The sequence below is a fragment of the Danio aesculapii genome, chromosome 12 (assembly GCF_903798145.1).
Source record: "Danio aesculapii chromosome 12, fDanAes4.1, whole genome shotgun sequence".
NCBI lineage: Eukaryota > Metazoa > Chordata > Actinopteri > Cypriniformes > Danionidae > Danio > Danio aesculapii.
This window is the reverse complement of record NC_079446.1, coordinates 5,369,957-5,385,290: the sequence shown is the minus strand read 5'-3', so window position 1 is coordinate 5,385,290 and position 15,334 is coordinate 5,369,957. Positions and strand designations below refer to the sequence as shown.

General features: G+C 40.0%; 1 protein-coding gene across 1 annotated transcript in view; it reads left to right on the top strand.

Moving 5' to 3' along the window:
* The window catches only part of brsk1a (BR serine/threonine kinase 1a), a 38,319-nt gene that overhangs the window by 5,128 nt on the left and 17,857 nt on the right, over positions 1-15,334 (top strand). The window contains exons 5-11 of the mRNA XM_056470151.1: positions 2,472-2,588; positions 4,870-4,903; positions 5,003-5,071; positions 5,648-5,794; positions 11,045-11,076; positions 13,140-13,304; positions 13,885-13,982. Of these exons, the coding sequence (XP_056326126.1) occupies positions 2,472-2,588; positions 4,870-4,903; positions 5,003-5,071; positions 5,648-5,794; positions 11,045-11,076; positions 13,140-13,304; positions 13,885-13,982 (662 nt within the window). The remainder of the gene's footprint in view (positions 1-2,471; positions 2,589-4,869; positions 4,904-5,002; positions 5,072-5,647; positions 5,795-11,044; positions 11,077-13,139; positions 13,305-13,884; positions 13,983-15,334) is intronic.

Genomic DNA, 15,334 nt, shown 5'->3' with positions numbered 1-15,334 from the left:
AATTTAGTTCTGAGAGATGAACTAAGGCTTTTGTGCAAGACACTGGCTTTTGCAGGTAATCCATGCTGATTTGCTATTTGTAAGCGCTGTTTTGAGAAATGCACGTACTGTTTTGCAAATTTCTGATTGAGAAAAACTGTAACATGATATAATTAACATGACATTTCTATGATATATAATATATGTTAAAGACACATAATGTTTAGTTTTTAAATGTTAAATTTAAATTCTTTATAATAATGATAATGGGTAATTTTTAATGAAATATAATGAAAGAATGAATTTATATTCATATAGGATAATACACAAAAACATTGGCGTAACCTGATTTAATTTACACTCAATTGAATGGTGTTATTATATTATGTGTTATATTATTATGCTAATTAAACTTTCTGTTTATTATTGCAGTTCAAACATATACCCCCACTGGTATTACTTTACTTTGATGGTCCATTTAGCGCATTTTGTTGAATTTAAGTAACATCGCATCTACACACCAACTAATTCTCATTACATTATAAGTAGACTGTTAGGTTAGGATTAGGGTTATGGTTAGTGTAAGTTGACATGCACGTGTAAAGTTTCTTAAAGTCAGTTAAATGTCTGTTGAAGGAGCAGTATCAGCAGATATTAAGCAGACAGTCTACTACACTGTAAACCCTAATGAGTTAAGACCACTCAAATGATTTGAGGAAAGTGATTCCCTCAGTTCGTTTGAGTAATAGGAAATCGACAGCTCAATTAATTGAGTTGACCAAATGTGGTCTCCTCATTGAATTAACTTAAATGTTTAAGTTAACACTCAATGTATGACTGCCAGCCACATATTCTCAAAGATACTGCACTAGAAGCTGAAATAATATACAGCAAAATACAGCATTTGTTGGTGGTTGTTTTGAATAGGTTTTCAGTTGTATATGAATATGGTGACAATAGTATTTGCATTTGGTCTTTTGTCCCAAGCTATGAGACCTTATTTGTCCTTAAACTGTTCTAATATTTACATGATTTTGAAGAAAAAAATGTTCTTTTACTTTCTTTTGTTACAAATTATGCTTTGAAGAAAAGGGATTATCTAGGCCAGGGGTCACCAATCTCGGTCCTGGAGGGCCAGTGTCCCTCCAGGGTTTAGCTCCAACTTGCCACAACACACCTGCTTGGGTGTTTACCTAGTAGTATACCTAGTAAAAATTTGATCAGCTTGTTCAGGTGTGTTTGATTAGGGTTGGAGCTAAAATCTGCAGGACACCGGCCCTCAAGGAACAAGTTTGGTGACCCCTGATCTAGGCACTCATATTTTCATATCTTCCAGCTGTTGTCTTTAAAGCGACAGTACACCCAAAAAGGAAAAATCTTTATGATTTCCTCGCCCTTTACTTGTTTTAAACCTTTATGAGTTTCGAACACAAAAAGAAGATGCTTCGATAAAAGCTGGAAATCTGTAACCATTGACTTCTATTGTATTTGTTTTTCCTCAAAATTTAAAAAATGACATTTGCTGTTTCTTCAAATACTTATTTAAAATGAGCTGATACAACACAGTTCCTGAGGGGGTTTTTTGGACCAACTTAATTGTTTCATGTTCAATCCACTTAAATTTGTAAAAACTAATAAGTTATCTTGCATGTTCTCCCCGTGTTTGCGTGGGTTTCCTCTGGGTGCTCCGCATTCCGAAAAGACAATGCGGTATAGGTGAGAATTGGGTAAGCTAAATTGTCCGTATGTGTGTGAATGAGTGTATATGGATGTTTCCCAGTGATAGGTTGCAGCTGGAAGGGCATCCACTGGGTAAAACATATGCTGGATAAGTGGGCGGTTCATTCCGCTGTGGCGAACCCAGATTAATAAAGGGACTAAGCTGAAACGAAAATGAATGAATGAATGAATGAATGAATGAATGAATGAATGAATGAATAATAAGTTAACTTGATTCCTTCATGTTGTCCCAAAACAAATCGATTGTGTGGAACCCAGCATTGTTTTACAGTGTATGGAAGTCAATGGTTACAGGTTTTCAGCTTTCTTCAAAAGATGTTCTTCAGTGTTCAACAAAAGAAAGAAATTCATAAAGCTTTAGAACCTATTGGGGGAGAGTACATTTATATTTTTGAGGAAAATATCCCTTTAAGTTGGACAGAAAGGTGTATGCCGTGCACTCTCAAAACGTCATGTTTTGACATTTGTAGCTGTATTTCTTCCAAAGTATGTTTTTTTTTCTGTGGAGGGTGATTGACATGTTCAGAGCTGTCAGATTTTCCCACCTCCCATTCAAAAAGTAGGTAGCCCATTTTGATGATGAAATATGCTTCCTATTTGATTGTGCTAATAGCAAAAATTTAGATGTTATATGAGGCTGTAATATCGTCCTAACCTACCCCAATCCCTAACCTCAACACCAGAACCATTCGAATACAGAGATGGTAGCATAACTTGACAGCTAGGATAAAACGTCCTCTGTGCTCTTGTAGTCATAGAGACCTGAAGCCAGAAAACCTCCTGCTGGATGAGAGGAACAATATCAGGATTGCAGACTTCGGCATGGCTTCACTACAGGTGGGAGACAGTCTGCTGGAGACAAGCTGTGGGTGAGTACTGGACATGGAAGTGTCATTCTGCCATATTGTACAAAATATCAGAATATGATCACTAATGCACTTAAACTTAAAGGTTGTTTATTGGCATTTGATGATTCCATGAAAAAAATTGAACATCAATGAAACATTTCCTTTGCTCAAAAGGTCCTTTAGAGAGGAAAAGTATTTATAGATCATTGAAATGTTCTTTATACTAAGAACTTCATGGTTTGAACATGAACCAGTGACTAAACATGAACCAGTGACTAAACATGAACCAGTGACTAAAAAGCGGTTCTCCTAGAAGGAAGGAAGGAAATAAGGAAGGAAGGATGGATGGAAGGAAGGAAGGAAGGAAGGAAGGAAGGAAGGAAGGATGGATGGATGGATGGAAGGAAGGAAGGAAGGAAGGAAGGAAAGAAGGAAGGAAGGAAAAAAGGAGGAAGGGAGGAAGGAAGGAAGGAAGGAAAGAAGGAAGGAAGGAAAAAAGGAGGAAGGGAGGAAGGAAGGAAGGAAGGAAGGAAGGAAGGAAGGAAGGAAGGAAGGAAGGAAGGAAAGAAGGAAGGAAGGATGGATGGATAGATGGAATGATGGATGGATGGAAGGAAGGAAGGAAGGAAGGAGAGATAGATGCATAGATAGATAGATAGATAGATAGATAGATAGATAGATAGATAGATAGATAGATAGATAGATAGATAGATAGATAGATAGATAGATAGATAGATAGATGGATGGATGGATGGATGGATGGATGGATGGATGGATGGATGGATGGATGGATGGATGGATGGATGGATGGATGGATGGATGGAAGGAAGGAAGGAAGGAAGAAAGGAAGGAAGGAAGGAAGGAATGAAGGAAGGGAGGAAGGAAGGAAGGAAATAAGGAAGGAAGGATGGATGGATGGAAGGAAGGAAGGAAGGAAGGAAGGAAGTAAGGAAGGAAGGAAGGAAAGAAGGAAGGAAGGAAGGAAGAAAGGAGGAAGGAAGGAAAGAATGAAGGAAGGATGGAAGGAAGGATGGATGGATAGATGGAATGATGGATGGATGGATGGATGGAAGGAAGAAAGGAAGGAGAGATAGATAGATAGATAGATAGATAGATAGATAGATAGATAGATAGATAGATAGATAGATAGATAGATAGATAGATAGATAGATAGATAGATAGATAGATAGGATGGATGGATGGATGGATGGATGGATGGATGGATGGATGGATGGATGGATGGATGGAAGGAAGGAAGGAAGGAAGGAAGGAAGGAAGGAAGGAAGGAAGGAAGCAAGGAAGGAAGGAAGGGAGGAAGGGAGGGTGAAAGAAAGAAAGAAAGAAAGAAAGAAAGAAAGAATGATGGATGTATGGATGAATAGATAGATAGATAGATAGATAGATAGATAGATAGATAGATAGATAGATAGATAGATAGATAGATAGATAGATAGATAGATAGATAGATAGATAGATAGATAGATAGATAGATGGATGGATGGATGGATGGATGGATGGATGGATGGATGGATGGATGGATGGATGGATGGATGGAAGGATGGAAGGAAATAAGGAAGGGTGGATGGAAGAAAAGAAGGAAGGAAGGAAGGAAGGAAGGAAGGAAGGATGGAAGAAAGAAAGGAAGGAAATAAGGAAGGATGGATGGATGAAAGGAAGGAAGGAAGGAAGGAAGAAAGGAAGGAAGGAAGGAAGGAAGGAAGGATGGATGGATAGATGGAATGATGGATGGATGGTTGGAAGGAAGGAAGAAGAGATAGATGCATAAATAGATAGATAGATAGATAGATAGATAGATAGATAGATAGATAGATAGATAGACAGATAGACAGATAGATAGATAGATAGATAGATAGATAGATAGATAGATAGATAGATAGATAGATAGATAGATAGATAGATAGATAGATAGATAGAAATAAGGATAGAAGGAAATAAGGATGGATGGAAGGAAGGAAGGAAGGAAGGAAGGAATGATGGATAGATGGAAGGAGAGATAGATTTATGGATGGATAGATTGATTGTTTTGTTTCCGCATGTCAGTTTGTAGCATGTTGCTAGCATGTTTAGCACATGAGCATAGAGCAGCCTGATGTTTAGTGGTCATAGTGGCTTAGTTTTGACTAATTTGGAACCAGAACAAACTTATTTAGTAGATCAGTTGGCATTGGCATTTCTTAGTGTTCATCTAAATAAATGGCAGAGTTTTTCTACTATTTGTAAATGTTGTTCTTTTAAACACGCTTTACTGCCTCACACCCTTCTGTGCTGTTTTTATTCGCAGATCTCCTCATTACGCATGTCCAGAGGTGATCAGGGTAAGTCCATAGATACAAAAAGTAATCCGCATGTTTTAGAGCATGATTGTCTAATAGTGTTCCACTGACCTCACTGTCTTTGGCCTCTTAAATCTGCAGGGTGAGAAATATGACGGTAGACGGGCTGACGTGTGGAGCTGTGGAGTCATTCTCTTCGCTCTGCTAGTGGTGAGGAAATCCACTTTTGGCAGAGCTCATAGGAGCACATTTGACCTCCTCCACTTATCACCTCCCTACTGAAAAAAACAGCCTAAACCAGCCTAGGCTGGTTGGCTGGTTTTAGCTGGTCAACCAGGCTGGTTTTAGAGGGGTTTTGGCCACTTCCAGGCTCGTTTCCAGCCATTTCCAGCCTGGTCTTAGCTGGTCAGGCTGGGAGATGACCAGCTAAAACCAGCTTGACCAGCTTAGCCTGCTTGGAAGCCCAGCCAGAACCAACTATGTCCAGCTTAAACCAGGCTGGTCAAGCTGGGTTTAGTTGGTTTTAGCTGGTCATTTTCCAGTCTGACCAGCTAAGATCAGGCTGGAAATGGCTGGAAACCAGCCTGGAAGTGGCCAAAACCCCTCTAAAACCTGCCTGGTTGACCAGCTAAAACCAGCCAACCAGCTTAGGCTGGTTTAAGCTGGGTTTTTTTTTTAGTAGGGCCGCTTCTGATTTTTAGCTTAAAGGCTGTTTAGCAAATAAGTGAATCTCTCCGTGCATGTCACTCCTGTCTGTAACTGTGTCCTCCTGTCTGCTGTCCACAGGGCGCGCTGCCCTTCGATCACGATAACCTACGCCAGCTGCTGGAGAAGGTGAAAAGTGGCGTCTTCCACATGCCCCATTTCATCCCACCCGACTGCCAGGCTCTGCTGCGAGGCATGATCGAGGTCAACCCCGAAAAAAGACTCACGGTGAGAGCACGCTGCTAACTTTCAATAAGCATGCTTGGCATGCTAGCATGTTTACTTCAAAGGCCAGCAAATGCTTGGCCAATGCATTGCAAGAGTACTGTGCATTTCTGCATTCATGCACCTTGATAAAGTGTTAGATCCCCCAATACATGAAAAATATGTAAATACAGTTTTTCTCAGCGGCTTTGGTGCATTTCTCACAACACTGTTTACATTTGCACAACAGTTAATGCATTTCTCAAAACAATTAGTACCAACTGCAAAACCTGCAAAAGCGTGTCACTTGCTCAAAATGGAGAGCTCATTCCTCAAAAGCAAGTATTGATGTCAATGAAAGAGTCAGTAGCCGCATTTCCACTATCGGGCCAGTGCGAGCCAGGGCTTTAATCGGGCCAGGCTGGGCCAATAGCCCGGGAGGTTGAGAAATGAGGCCGAAATCATGTCACGTTTCCACTGTCGGGCTAGTTGCTCGCAGCGCGTCACGCAAACACCGCCCCCAGAACGTCCCCCGAATCAAACTTCACACAACCCGTCACACAACCCACCCACTTCAGCGGGAACAAAAAACTCAAATTATAACCACAAACACAACCTGGCATCACTACGAGAGCTGGAAGATGGAGAACACCGAAGCGATTGCTTTTTTACTGTTTGTGGTCTGTTGGTGTAAGGCCTGACAGCAAAAACTCCGCCTTTGTACGTAACCCCGCCCCGAAGCCCCAGTTGGCCCTCCTTGGCCCAAGGTATTCGGCGGGCCGAAAAAGGCCGAACGCTGGCCCCAAGGAAGCCCCGCTTTGGCCCGATTACGCCCCGGAAGTGATAGTGGAAACGCGACTGGCCTTGGCTCGCCCTGGCTCGCTCACTTTAGGCGCGATAGTGGAAACGCGGCTAATGTCATCAAGATGAACAGTCCTGACACCATTGTTTATGAACAAGATAGTCAAATGTCTTCGTCATGTTGTCATTATGACAGTTTATTCTACATTTTTTCCTATAAAATGTCAGATTTTGGAGACACTTGCTGAAAATGCTCAAGACAGCACTGTATACTATTTGCACAGCCATTTAAAAACTACAGTAAAGTTAGACATCACTGCATTTAGTGAGGTATCTGAGTACAAGACACTGAATATGTGTGTTTCACATGTTTACTGCATTTGCTCTTTGCAATTCTAATTTATTCACAGCATTGTGCAAAAGAATAAATCCACCCTTATTTACAACAAACATAAGCTTCCTTTGGGTAGAGCTGTGCACAACTGTAAACAATATTGCAGTACATATTGGAACTGAACCTACAACATACACAGGTCTGTAAATCAATCATGAAACTGTTCAATTTAGAATAAATTTTCTGGAAAAAAAGATTTTAATAAATTTAGCTTGACAGATTTTGACAGCTAGTTCAACATTTTGTATGTAATGACTCAAGTAATGAAATGAGGACTGTTAGGTTTATATGGAATGACTATTCAGCATTCACAGGTTTAGTTCATTTTGACTGACATGACATAAGCAAATGATAATGATATAAAGAGCAGAGAGTTGTATGAAAGCAGTTGATGCATGTCCAAAAGCATTCGCAATTTGTTGTTAGGAATGAGAAACTGCTACTATGATGTGCACAAATGACTAATTGTTTTGAGAAATGCATTAACTGGTGTGCAAATGTAAATAGTGTTGTGAGAAATGCAGCAAAGCCACTGAGAAAAACCTGTAATCAATCAATTAAGATATTTTATGTGAACACTGAGAGCTCCCTGGTCTTCCAAAAACAGCAACAGTCCTGACTCATTCAGAAAGCCACCAGAAAACATCCTCAGAATGGACTGAATCCATTCAGTGGTTCAATTATCAAGCTGCGAAATCCTTTCTGAGCACATAAAACATAAATGACTTTATTAACAGTTTCCTCTCCTTCGTGTCAGAATAGGGCGTCAGTTCACGAACACTGTGCAAATTAATAATGCAATAATAATTAACAAGTGCAATTATTAATACAATTTTCATTTTTGGGTTGAACTAACACTTTAATGCAGTGATTATTATGTGTTCAAGTCAAGTAAGAAAAAATATAACTGTAGTTAACTGTATGTAGTTATAAATGCCACTGTAGTTGTGAGACACTTGGAGCTTTCTTGGAATCTTCTAAATGGGTTAAATCCACCAGAAAGGGCACTTCAGAAAGAGAACAATGGCCTTGTCATAAAATGGTACATGTGTACTTGCAGTCTTTGAGACTTACAATAGCCACTGCGTGCATGTGTCTGTTAAATCCATAAGCCTGTAGGTTGACCCATTCATCATTTTAACTTTTAGAAGAATGCTTACAAGTACTCCCTCCCTGTGCAGCTGCAATGTACCTTTGATACATGAAGCCCACATGGAGGTGATCTACGCAGTTGACCTCAATTCAAAATTACAGCACATAAGGGTGGACTCAGGCCCTGTCCCAAATGGCATACCTCATGTGTGCTTGCAGTCACTGGATTTTGAAAATTACCTTTCATGCAGTGTGTAACACAGCTCTTAGTTGATGGAAACATCCAGTTTTAAAAGCGCACCTCATATAAAGTTATGGACTTTAAAAAAAAAGAGTCAACTCAAGAGTTGTTAATACGATTTGTCCTCCAAATGGATCTTGAGTCATTTCATCTTGATGTCCCACTTGTTGTGTGTGCTTATGCAGGAAAACTTGAACCCCTTCCTTCAAACACTGTAGCGGATTGCATCATATTACAAAAATGCTGTGATCTACACTTCTTTACTGCCTAAAGACAAGGCTGTGAAGAATTAATGGTTAAAGTTATCTTCACAACAGTACCACAGTATAGACTCAGCCTTGTGCTGTGCTACTGTCATTTTACTGATGACTGCTGCAGCTACCTGCATCGCAGGAATTGCTGGCTGATTATTATTAAAGGAGGATCAGAACCAAAGGCTATACATAGTCAGGGCTTTGTCAGACGTTGACAGGGCATTTTGTCAGTGCATATTTTATTTGGACCAGCTTCTTCTTCCTCCAAATCACAACTTGTAAGTGTAATTGAAATGGTTCAAACTACTGTTGCATGAAAAATATGCATTGAGTTGTGTAGATTGTGTTTACTTTGCACAGCTTCTGGGTCTCTATTTAACCCGCTTAAGCAGCTTTCACATCAGACACAGAAAGCAGTGCACTATGAAACCCATTCATTTCAATGGCTTTTCACGAGTTCACACTTACAATAGTTTCAGAATAAAGCGTATTTGGCGTGCTGTCCGGGAAGAGGACTCTGAGCTCGGGGAAGACACCCAAACTCGAGTTATTCCTCTTATCAGGAAACAGAGAGGAATAGGGATTCGAGCGAAGTATCTAGCCCGGCCCCAGAACGCTCCCCCCGGGATTGTAATGTTTAAGAGGTGAGGTGACGGGGTGGTGGAGGGATGCTAAAGTTGTAAGATGCTGCAGGTAAGACAGCTTTGGTATATATAGGGGTTTGGTCAAGAACTGATTGGATAATAGAATAATTGTCAATGACGTATTTGATACTGAAACTTCTGCGCGTGCTCCTCCCGAAATTTGTTTACAAAACATCACTAGAATCTTTCAAGTTTATGTGCATTTTTGTCTTATTGGGTAAAAAGATTACTACTCAGTTGAAAACTACTCGTACTCAAAAATTATTAGCATCTTGGCGTTTCCATTTTTACAATATTACAATAAATGTACAATATTTCAAAGTGTGCATCAAAATAGGTGGATGAAAACATAGCTAGTGAATGGGTTTTTCACCTTGCATATCAGCCTGAATCTTAGGGTACTTTCAAACCTCTTTCCCTCTTGGTGCGGTTCGTTTGGGCAGGTGTGAATGTAGCAAAAAGCGGACCAAAAAAGCGTAAGGGGTCGTTTAAAAGCGTACCAAGACCACCTCTTCAAAAAGGTCTAGATACGCTTGGAGCGCTTCGTTTGTGGTGAGAACATGATCCGAACTAAAACAGACCTAACCGCAAAAAATACTGCGCCTTTTGGACTAATCCAGCTGCTGTAGTCCAATGCACTGTCCCATCTTATGGGGTTTGGAGGAAAAATACCCGTTGACAGCGTTTTACTAACAGTTTTAAACAGAGAGAGAGAGGGAAAACATTACCTGATGGATCGTTGGTAATATTTCCGGAAGATGACCATGTCGCGGTTTAGCTAAATTAAGTCATGCCTTCTCCTAACGCCTTCGCCATTTGCAATGGGTTAAAACATTGATTAAAACAGCTGCGCTTCATTCTCGAAATGTATAGTGTGTCTAAAGTGATGTTTACAAACTATATAGTATACTATGATCAGGGATACAATCAGCCAGCGCTGCGACATTTTGTATCTGCCGGTTTGTTTACTTGCAGGAGTTCCATTGGCATTTTCTCGCATGTTATTTCTGACCAATCGATAAGCAGTTTAGGAAATATGTTCAATAACATCTGGCCAATGAGTGATGTGGATTTTGTCACATGACTGCATTTTGGTTCTTTTCAACTGGTTCGGACCAAAGCGATCAGTGTGGTGTGAAAGGGACCCAAAACGGCAGAGAAATGCTACAATGTATCATTTATTGCCCTTGGTCCGGACCAAATGAACCGAACCACAGCTCTGAAAGCACCCTTAAAACCAAAATATGACCTTTTATAATCCAAAATGGAGGCGCTTTAAGTCTACAAAATCTCATTCATTATTTTATCTGTTAAATAAGTGGTGTTCACAAGAACTTCCTTTAAAGCGGTCACTGAGATGGGCTGTGAAGCAAACTTATATACAAAAGTTAACATGGTGAAAGTGTGGAAGAGGATGAGGGTTTAGGTGCCATTTGGGACAGGGCCAGTCATGACTGCCATCCTGAAGGGTCATTGATCCCAATCCAAAGTACACTTCAAAGAGGCTTCCTGAATGAGGGATTTCAAGGGGTAAAATTGATGGACACGATCAGCTCCCATGATTCTTTGTGCATGTTTAATTAGTGACGCAGATGAAGCAAAGTGACGCAGAAGTGGGATCCAAGGAACAGCTTTTTTTGGCCTCCTACTTCACTCATCTCTTCAAAGTTTACACTCTAGAGGGTAAACCTCTCGAAGGGATTAGCGCATTGGGATGAGACCTTTAGAATGGGACACAGCCAGAATTTGGAAAAGCTTAATTTCTCCCATCACTAATCTTGAGATGTAGCGCCATCTGCCTGTGAACAGACTCTCTTAATCACACCATCTGTTGTCCTTCCCCTGCAGTTAGAGGCCATCCAGAAACATGCCTGGTATCAGTAAGTATTGCTGATTTCTATTATTAATGACTTATATTCTCATCATCATTACAGTCAAGCCAGAGTTTATGTGTGTGTTTATGCTCACCGGCCACTTTATTAAGCATACCTTGCTAATACCTGCGGTGGACTTTTTTTTGTCCATCTTAATTCTTTTTGGCATTGATTCAACGAGGTGCTTGAAACATTCAAAATCGTAGTCCATATTGACATTTGAGATTTGTTGGCTGCACATACATAATTCCTCCACATCCTATATGTGCTTTACTGGATTGAGATCTGGTTACCGTTGGGGCCATTCAAGTTTACTGACATCTGCCATGGTTTGTTATTCTGATGTCCATCAATAGAAATGCACACTGTGGTCATAAAGCAATGTTCAGCAACAATACTCAGGTAGGCTGGGGTATTCGATAGAAGTTGATACTAGGTAGGGTGGATCAACGTGTTCTTATTGTGTATGCCAAATTCTGAGTCCACCATACGGATGTCACAGCAGAAATTCAGACTCATCCAGACCAGGCTGTTTTTTACAGTCTTTGATTGCCCAATTTTGGTAAAGCCTGTGTGAATTGTAGCCTACGTTTATCATACGCAGCTGACAGGAGAGGAATTGGTGTGGTCTTCTGCTGCTGTAGCCATAAACCCAGTAGACTTTCTGCATTAAAATCTAAGCAGATCAGCAATTTTTGACATAGACGACCCTGTTTGACACCAAGAACTAACCAACACACCAAGCAAATTCATGTTTAAATGATGTCTAATAGGGGCGGCACGGTGGCTCAGTGGTTAGCATTGTCGCCCTACAGCAAGAAGGTCGCTAATTTGAGTCCCAGCTGGGCCAGTTGGCATTTCAGAGTTGAGTTTGCATGTTCTCCCCATGTTGGCGTGGGTGTCCTCAAAGTGCTCCGGTTTCCCCCACAGTCCAAAGACGTGCTATTGGTGAATTGGGTAAACAATATTGGCCGTAGTGTATGTGTGTGGAAATGCGAGTGTGTATGGGTGCTTACCAGTATTGGTTTGTGGCTGGAAGGGCATCTGCTACATAAAACAAAAATCAGAACAGTTGGTGGTTCATTCCGCTGTGACGACCTCTGAAATAGAGTCTAAGCTGAAGAAAAATTAATGAATGACATCTAATAGACATCCAAACATTGATGTCTTGGCTCAAACAGACATCTAACAATAGTACCAAAACATTTGGACTAATGTTAGACACATATTTTCACTGACAGCCCAAATTTAGCCTTGTTTTAGCCAATACATCTAAGTTTGGTTGTCTATTAGACATCATTTAAATATCAAATTTATTGGTGGGGCATCATTTTTCACCTTTCTTACTTATTTTGATACTATGTTTAGCAGACAATCTTGTCCGGTCTACTTACTTAAAAGACTAAGTTGCTGTTATTTGATTTGAGGATTAAATGCTTGCCTGAACATGACAGGATTAAAAAGAGAGCGCCTATTACTCCAGTCTTACGCCAGTCTTTGCACTGGCTGCCTGTTAGCGTTGAGTTTAAAATGGTACTTTTTGTTTTTAAATCTCTAAATGGTACAACTCCCATTTACCTCAGTGAGCTACTGATACAGTATCAGCCTACCAGATCCCTTCGGTCCTCCAATCAGCATCTGCTGTGCATCCCAAAATCAAGACTTAAATTTAGGAGGGATCGCGTTTTCTGCAATGCGGTCCACAGGCTTTGGCTTACCTTATCACCATCAATAAGACAAGAACCTTCCATCTCCTGCTTTAAGTCTAGACCTAGCACTTATTTGTTCTCAAAGGCATTGGGTTGTCTGATCATTATTTTTAGTCTGTATGTGGTTGTTTGTCTGCTTTCTGTTGGTTTGTTGGGAATCACTTTGGTCAGCAAAAACTGCTGTCATTGTCATGCAGTTGGACAGGTGTACCTAATAAAGTGGCCATGGAGTGTATTTCCATATATTTTTTTGTATTCTGCTGTGATATAAAACAATCTGGCCTTTTCTCAATGGGCTAAATGAGATATTTTTTGAGCAAGCTGCTCACATTCATCTACGTTTGTTTGTGTGTGATCAAGAGCCGGACGCAATGAGCCGTGTCCGGAGCAGCCTCCCCCCCGACGGGTGAGCATGGGCCGGATCATGTCTCTGACTGAGCTGGACCCAGATGTGCTGGACAGCATGTATTCCCTGGGCTGTTTCAGGGACCGTGTCAAACTAGCCCAAGACCTGCAGTGTGAAGAGTGAGTGGAACAATTTGCAAGCACCACATGCTTCTTCATCAATCTTTAATCTTAAGGTTTTCAAAAGACTGTCTAGACAAGACTATCTATCTATCTATCTATCTATCTATCTATCTATCTATCTATCTATCTATCTATCTATCTATCTATATCATCATATCTATCTATCTATCTATCTATCTATCTATCTATCTATCTATCTATCTATCTATCTATCTATCTATCTATCTATCTATCTATCTATCTATCTATCTATCTATCTATCTATCTATCTATCTATCTATCTATCTATCCTCTTTTGTTGCATTTTTATTTATGTGAAGATGTGAAAAGAAAAGACATGGAATCAGGCTTTTGTTTCAGCTACATCCAATAAACATGTAAATAATTGTGTACTATTCATGCATAATTCATGTGTTCATGTGAAATTCTTTCGAATTAGTTAATTAAAAAATTATGACGTCTCCCTGAAATGAGTTTTTGGAGGTTGGGATGTCTGCTACTGATAAACTCAGAAACGTGAAAAGGGTCCATCTTTGAGATTGTTATTCCGTCTTCTTTCTCTCAATCTTCACCTCAGGGATAACCAAGAGAAGATGATCTATTATCTCCTGTTAGACCGTAAGGAGCGCTATCCCAGTTATGAGGATGAGGATCTTCCTCCCAGAAATGACGTTGGTTAGTATCTGTGCTTCCCTGGAGCATTCATTAGCAAATAGTGGACAGCTTGTACAGTCTTGTTTTTGACAGAACTAGTGGTCAGCGTCTGCTTTTTGGTCTACCGACAGGCAGAGGAAGAGTATTGTCAAAAGGACAGCTCACCCCAAAATGAAAACGTCCTCATCATATGCTCAAATTAAAGTGCTTCCAAACTTTTATGAATTTCTTTCTTCTGTTGAACACAAAGCAAGATTTTTGGAAGATGTTGAAAAAAAGCAGCCAAAGACACCCAACATAGGAACAGAAATATACAATGGAAGTCAATGGCTGCTGCTATTAAACATTCTTCAGTTCATCTTCATCTTGTGTTCAACAGAAGAAAGAAACTCAAACAGGTTTACAACAAGTGAAGGACGAGTAAATCATCAAAGGGTGAACTGAACTGTTCTTTGCCTGTTCACGACTATGTGTATTTCTAAAGGTTGTATTAAATTAAAACAATAGCACACCAAAGCTATAATGCAGGGGTCACCAATCTCGGTCCTGCAGGGCCGGTGTCCCTCCAGGGTTTAGCTCCAACTTGCCTCAAGACACCTGCCTGGACGTTTCAAGTACACCTAGTAAGACCTTGATTAGCTTATTCAGGTGTGTTTGATTAGGGTTGGAGCTAAAATCTGCAGGACATCGGCCCTCCAGGAATAACTTTGGTGACCCCTGCTATAATGGTACCAGCACAGATGAATGAGACCATTAGAATTGCTTTGTTTTTTTGGTATTGAATTACAAAAACATTGACAGCCAATCAGAATAATACTAATGGATTATATTGTAGTATGTACTGTACAAAAGTACATAATGTTATGGCCTGTACCATCTTGTGAGCCATGATAATGAGTGAGAAATTATTACTGGACCACAATTATGGTCAATAAGTGTAAAGTATTTGAGATTTTTACATCATGTGTAAGCTGAATACATAATCTTTCCATCAATGTTTAGTTTGTGCATGGACTATATTCGGCTGAGATTCAATCATTTGAAAAGCTGGAATCTGAGGGTTCAGATGAATCCAAATATTGAGGAAGTCGCCTTTAAAGTTGAACAAATCAAGTTCTTAACAATGAATATCACTAATAAAAATGTCTATATTTACAGATATGTACTAAATATTCTCATCTAACACGTTCCCCACTTACAGTTTTTCTCCATTGGTTTGGCTCATTTCTTGAAACAGAAATTACATTCTCAAAACAACATGGACAAACCTTCAAACCACTTGGCAATTGTTCACAACAGACTTGATTTTCTCATTCATTTCATCAAATTGCAAATGATTAAGTACATGTAGCCGACATTTAGCACAATTTCCA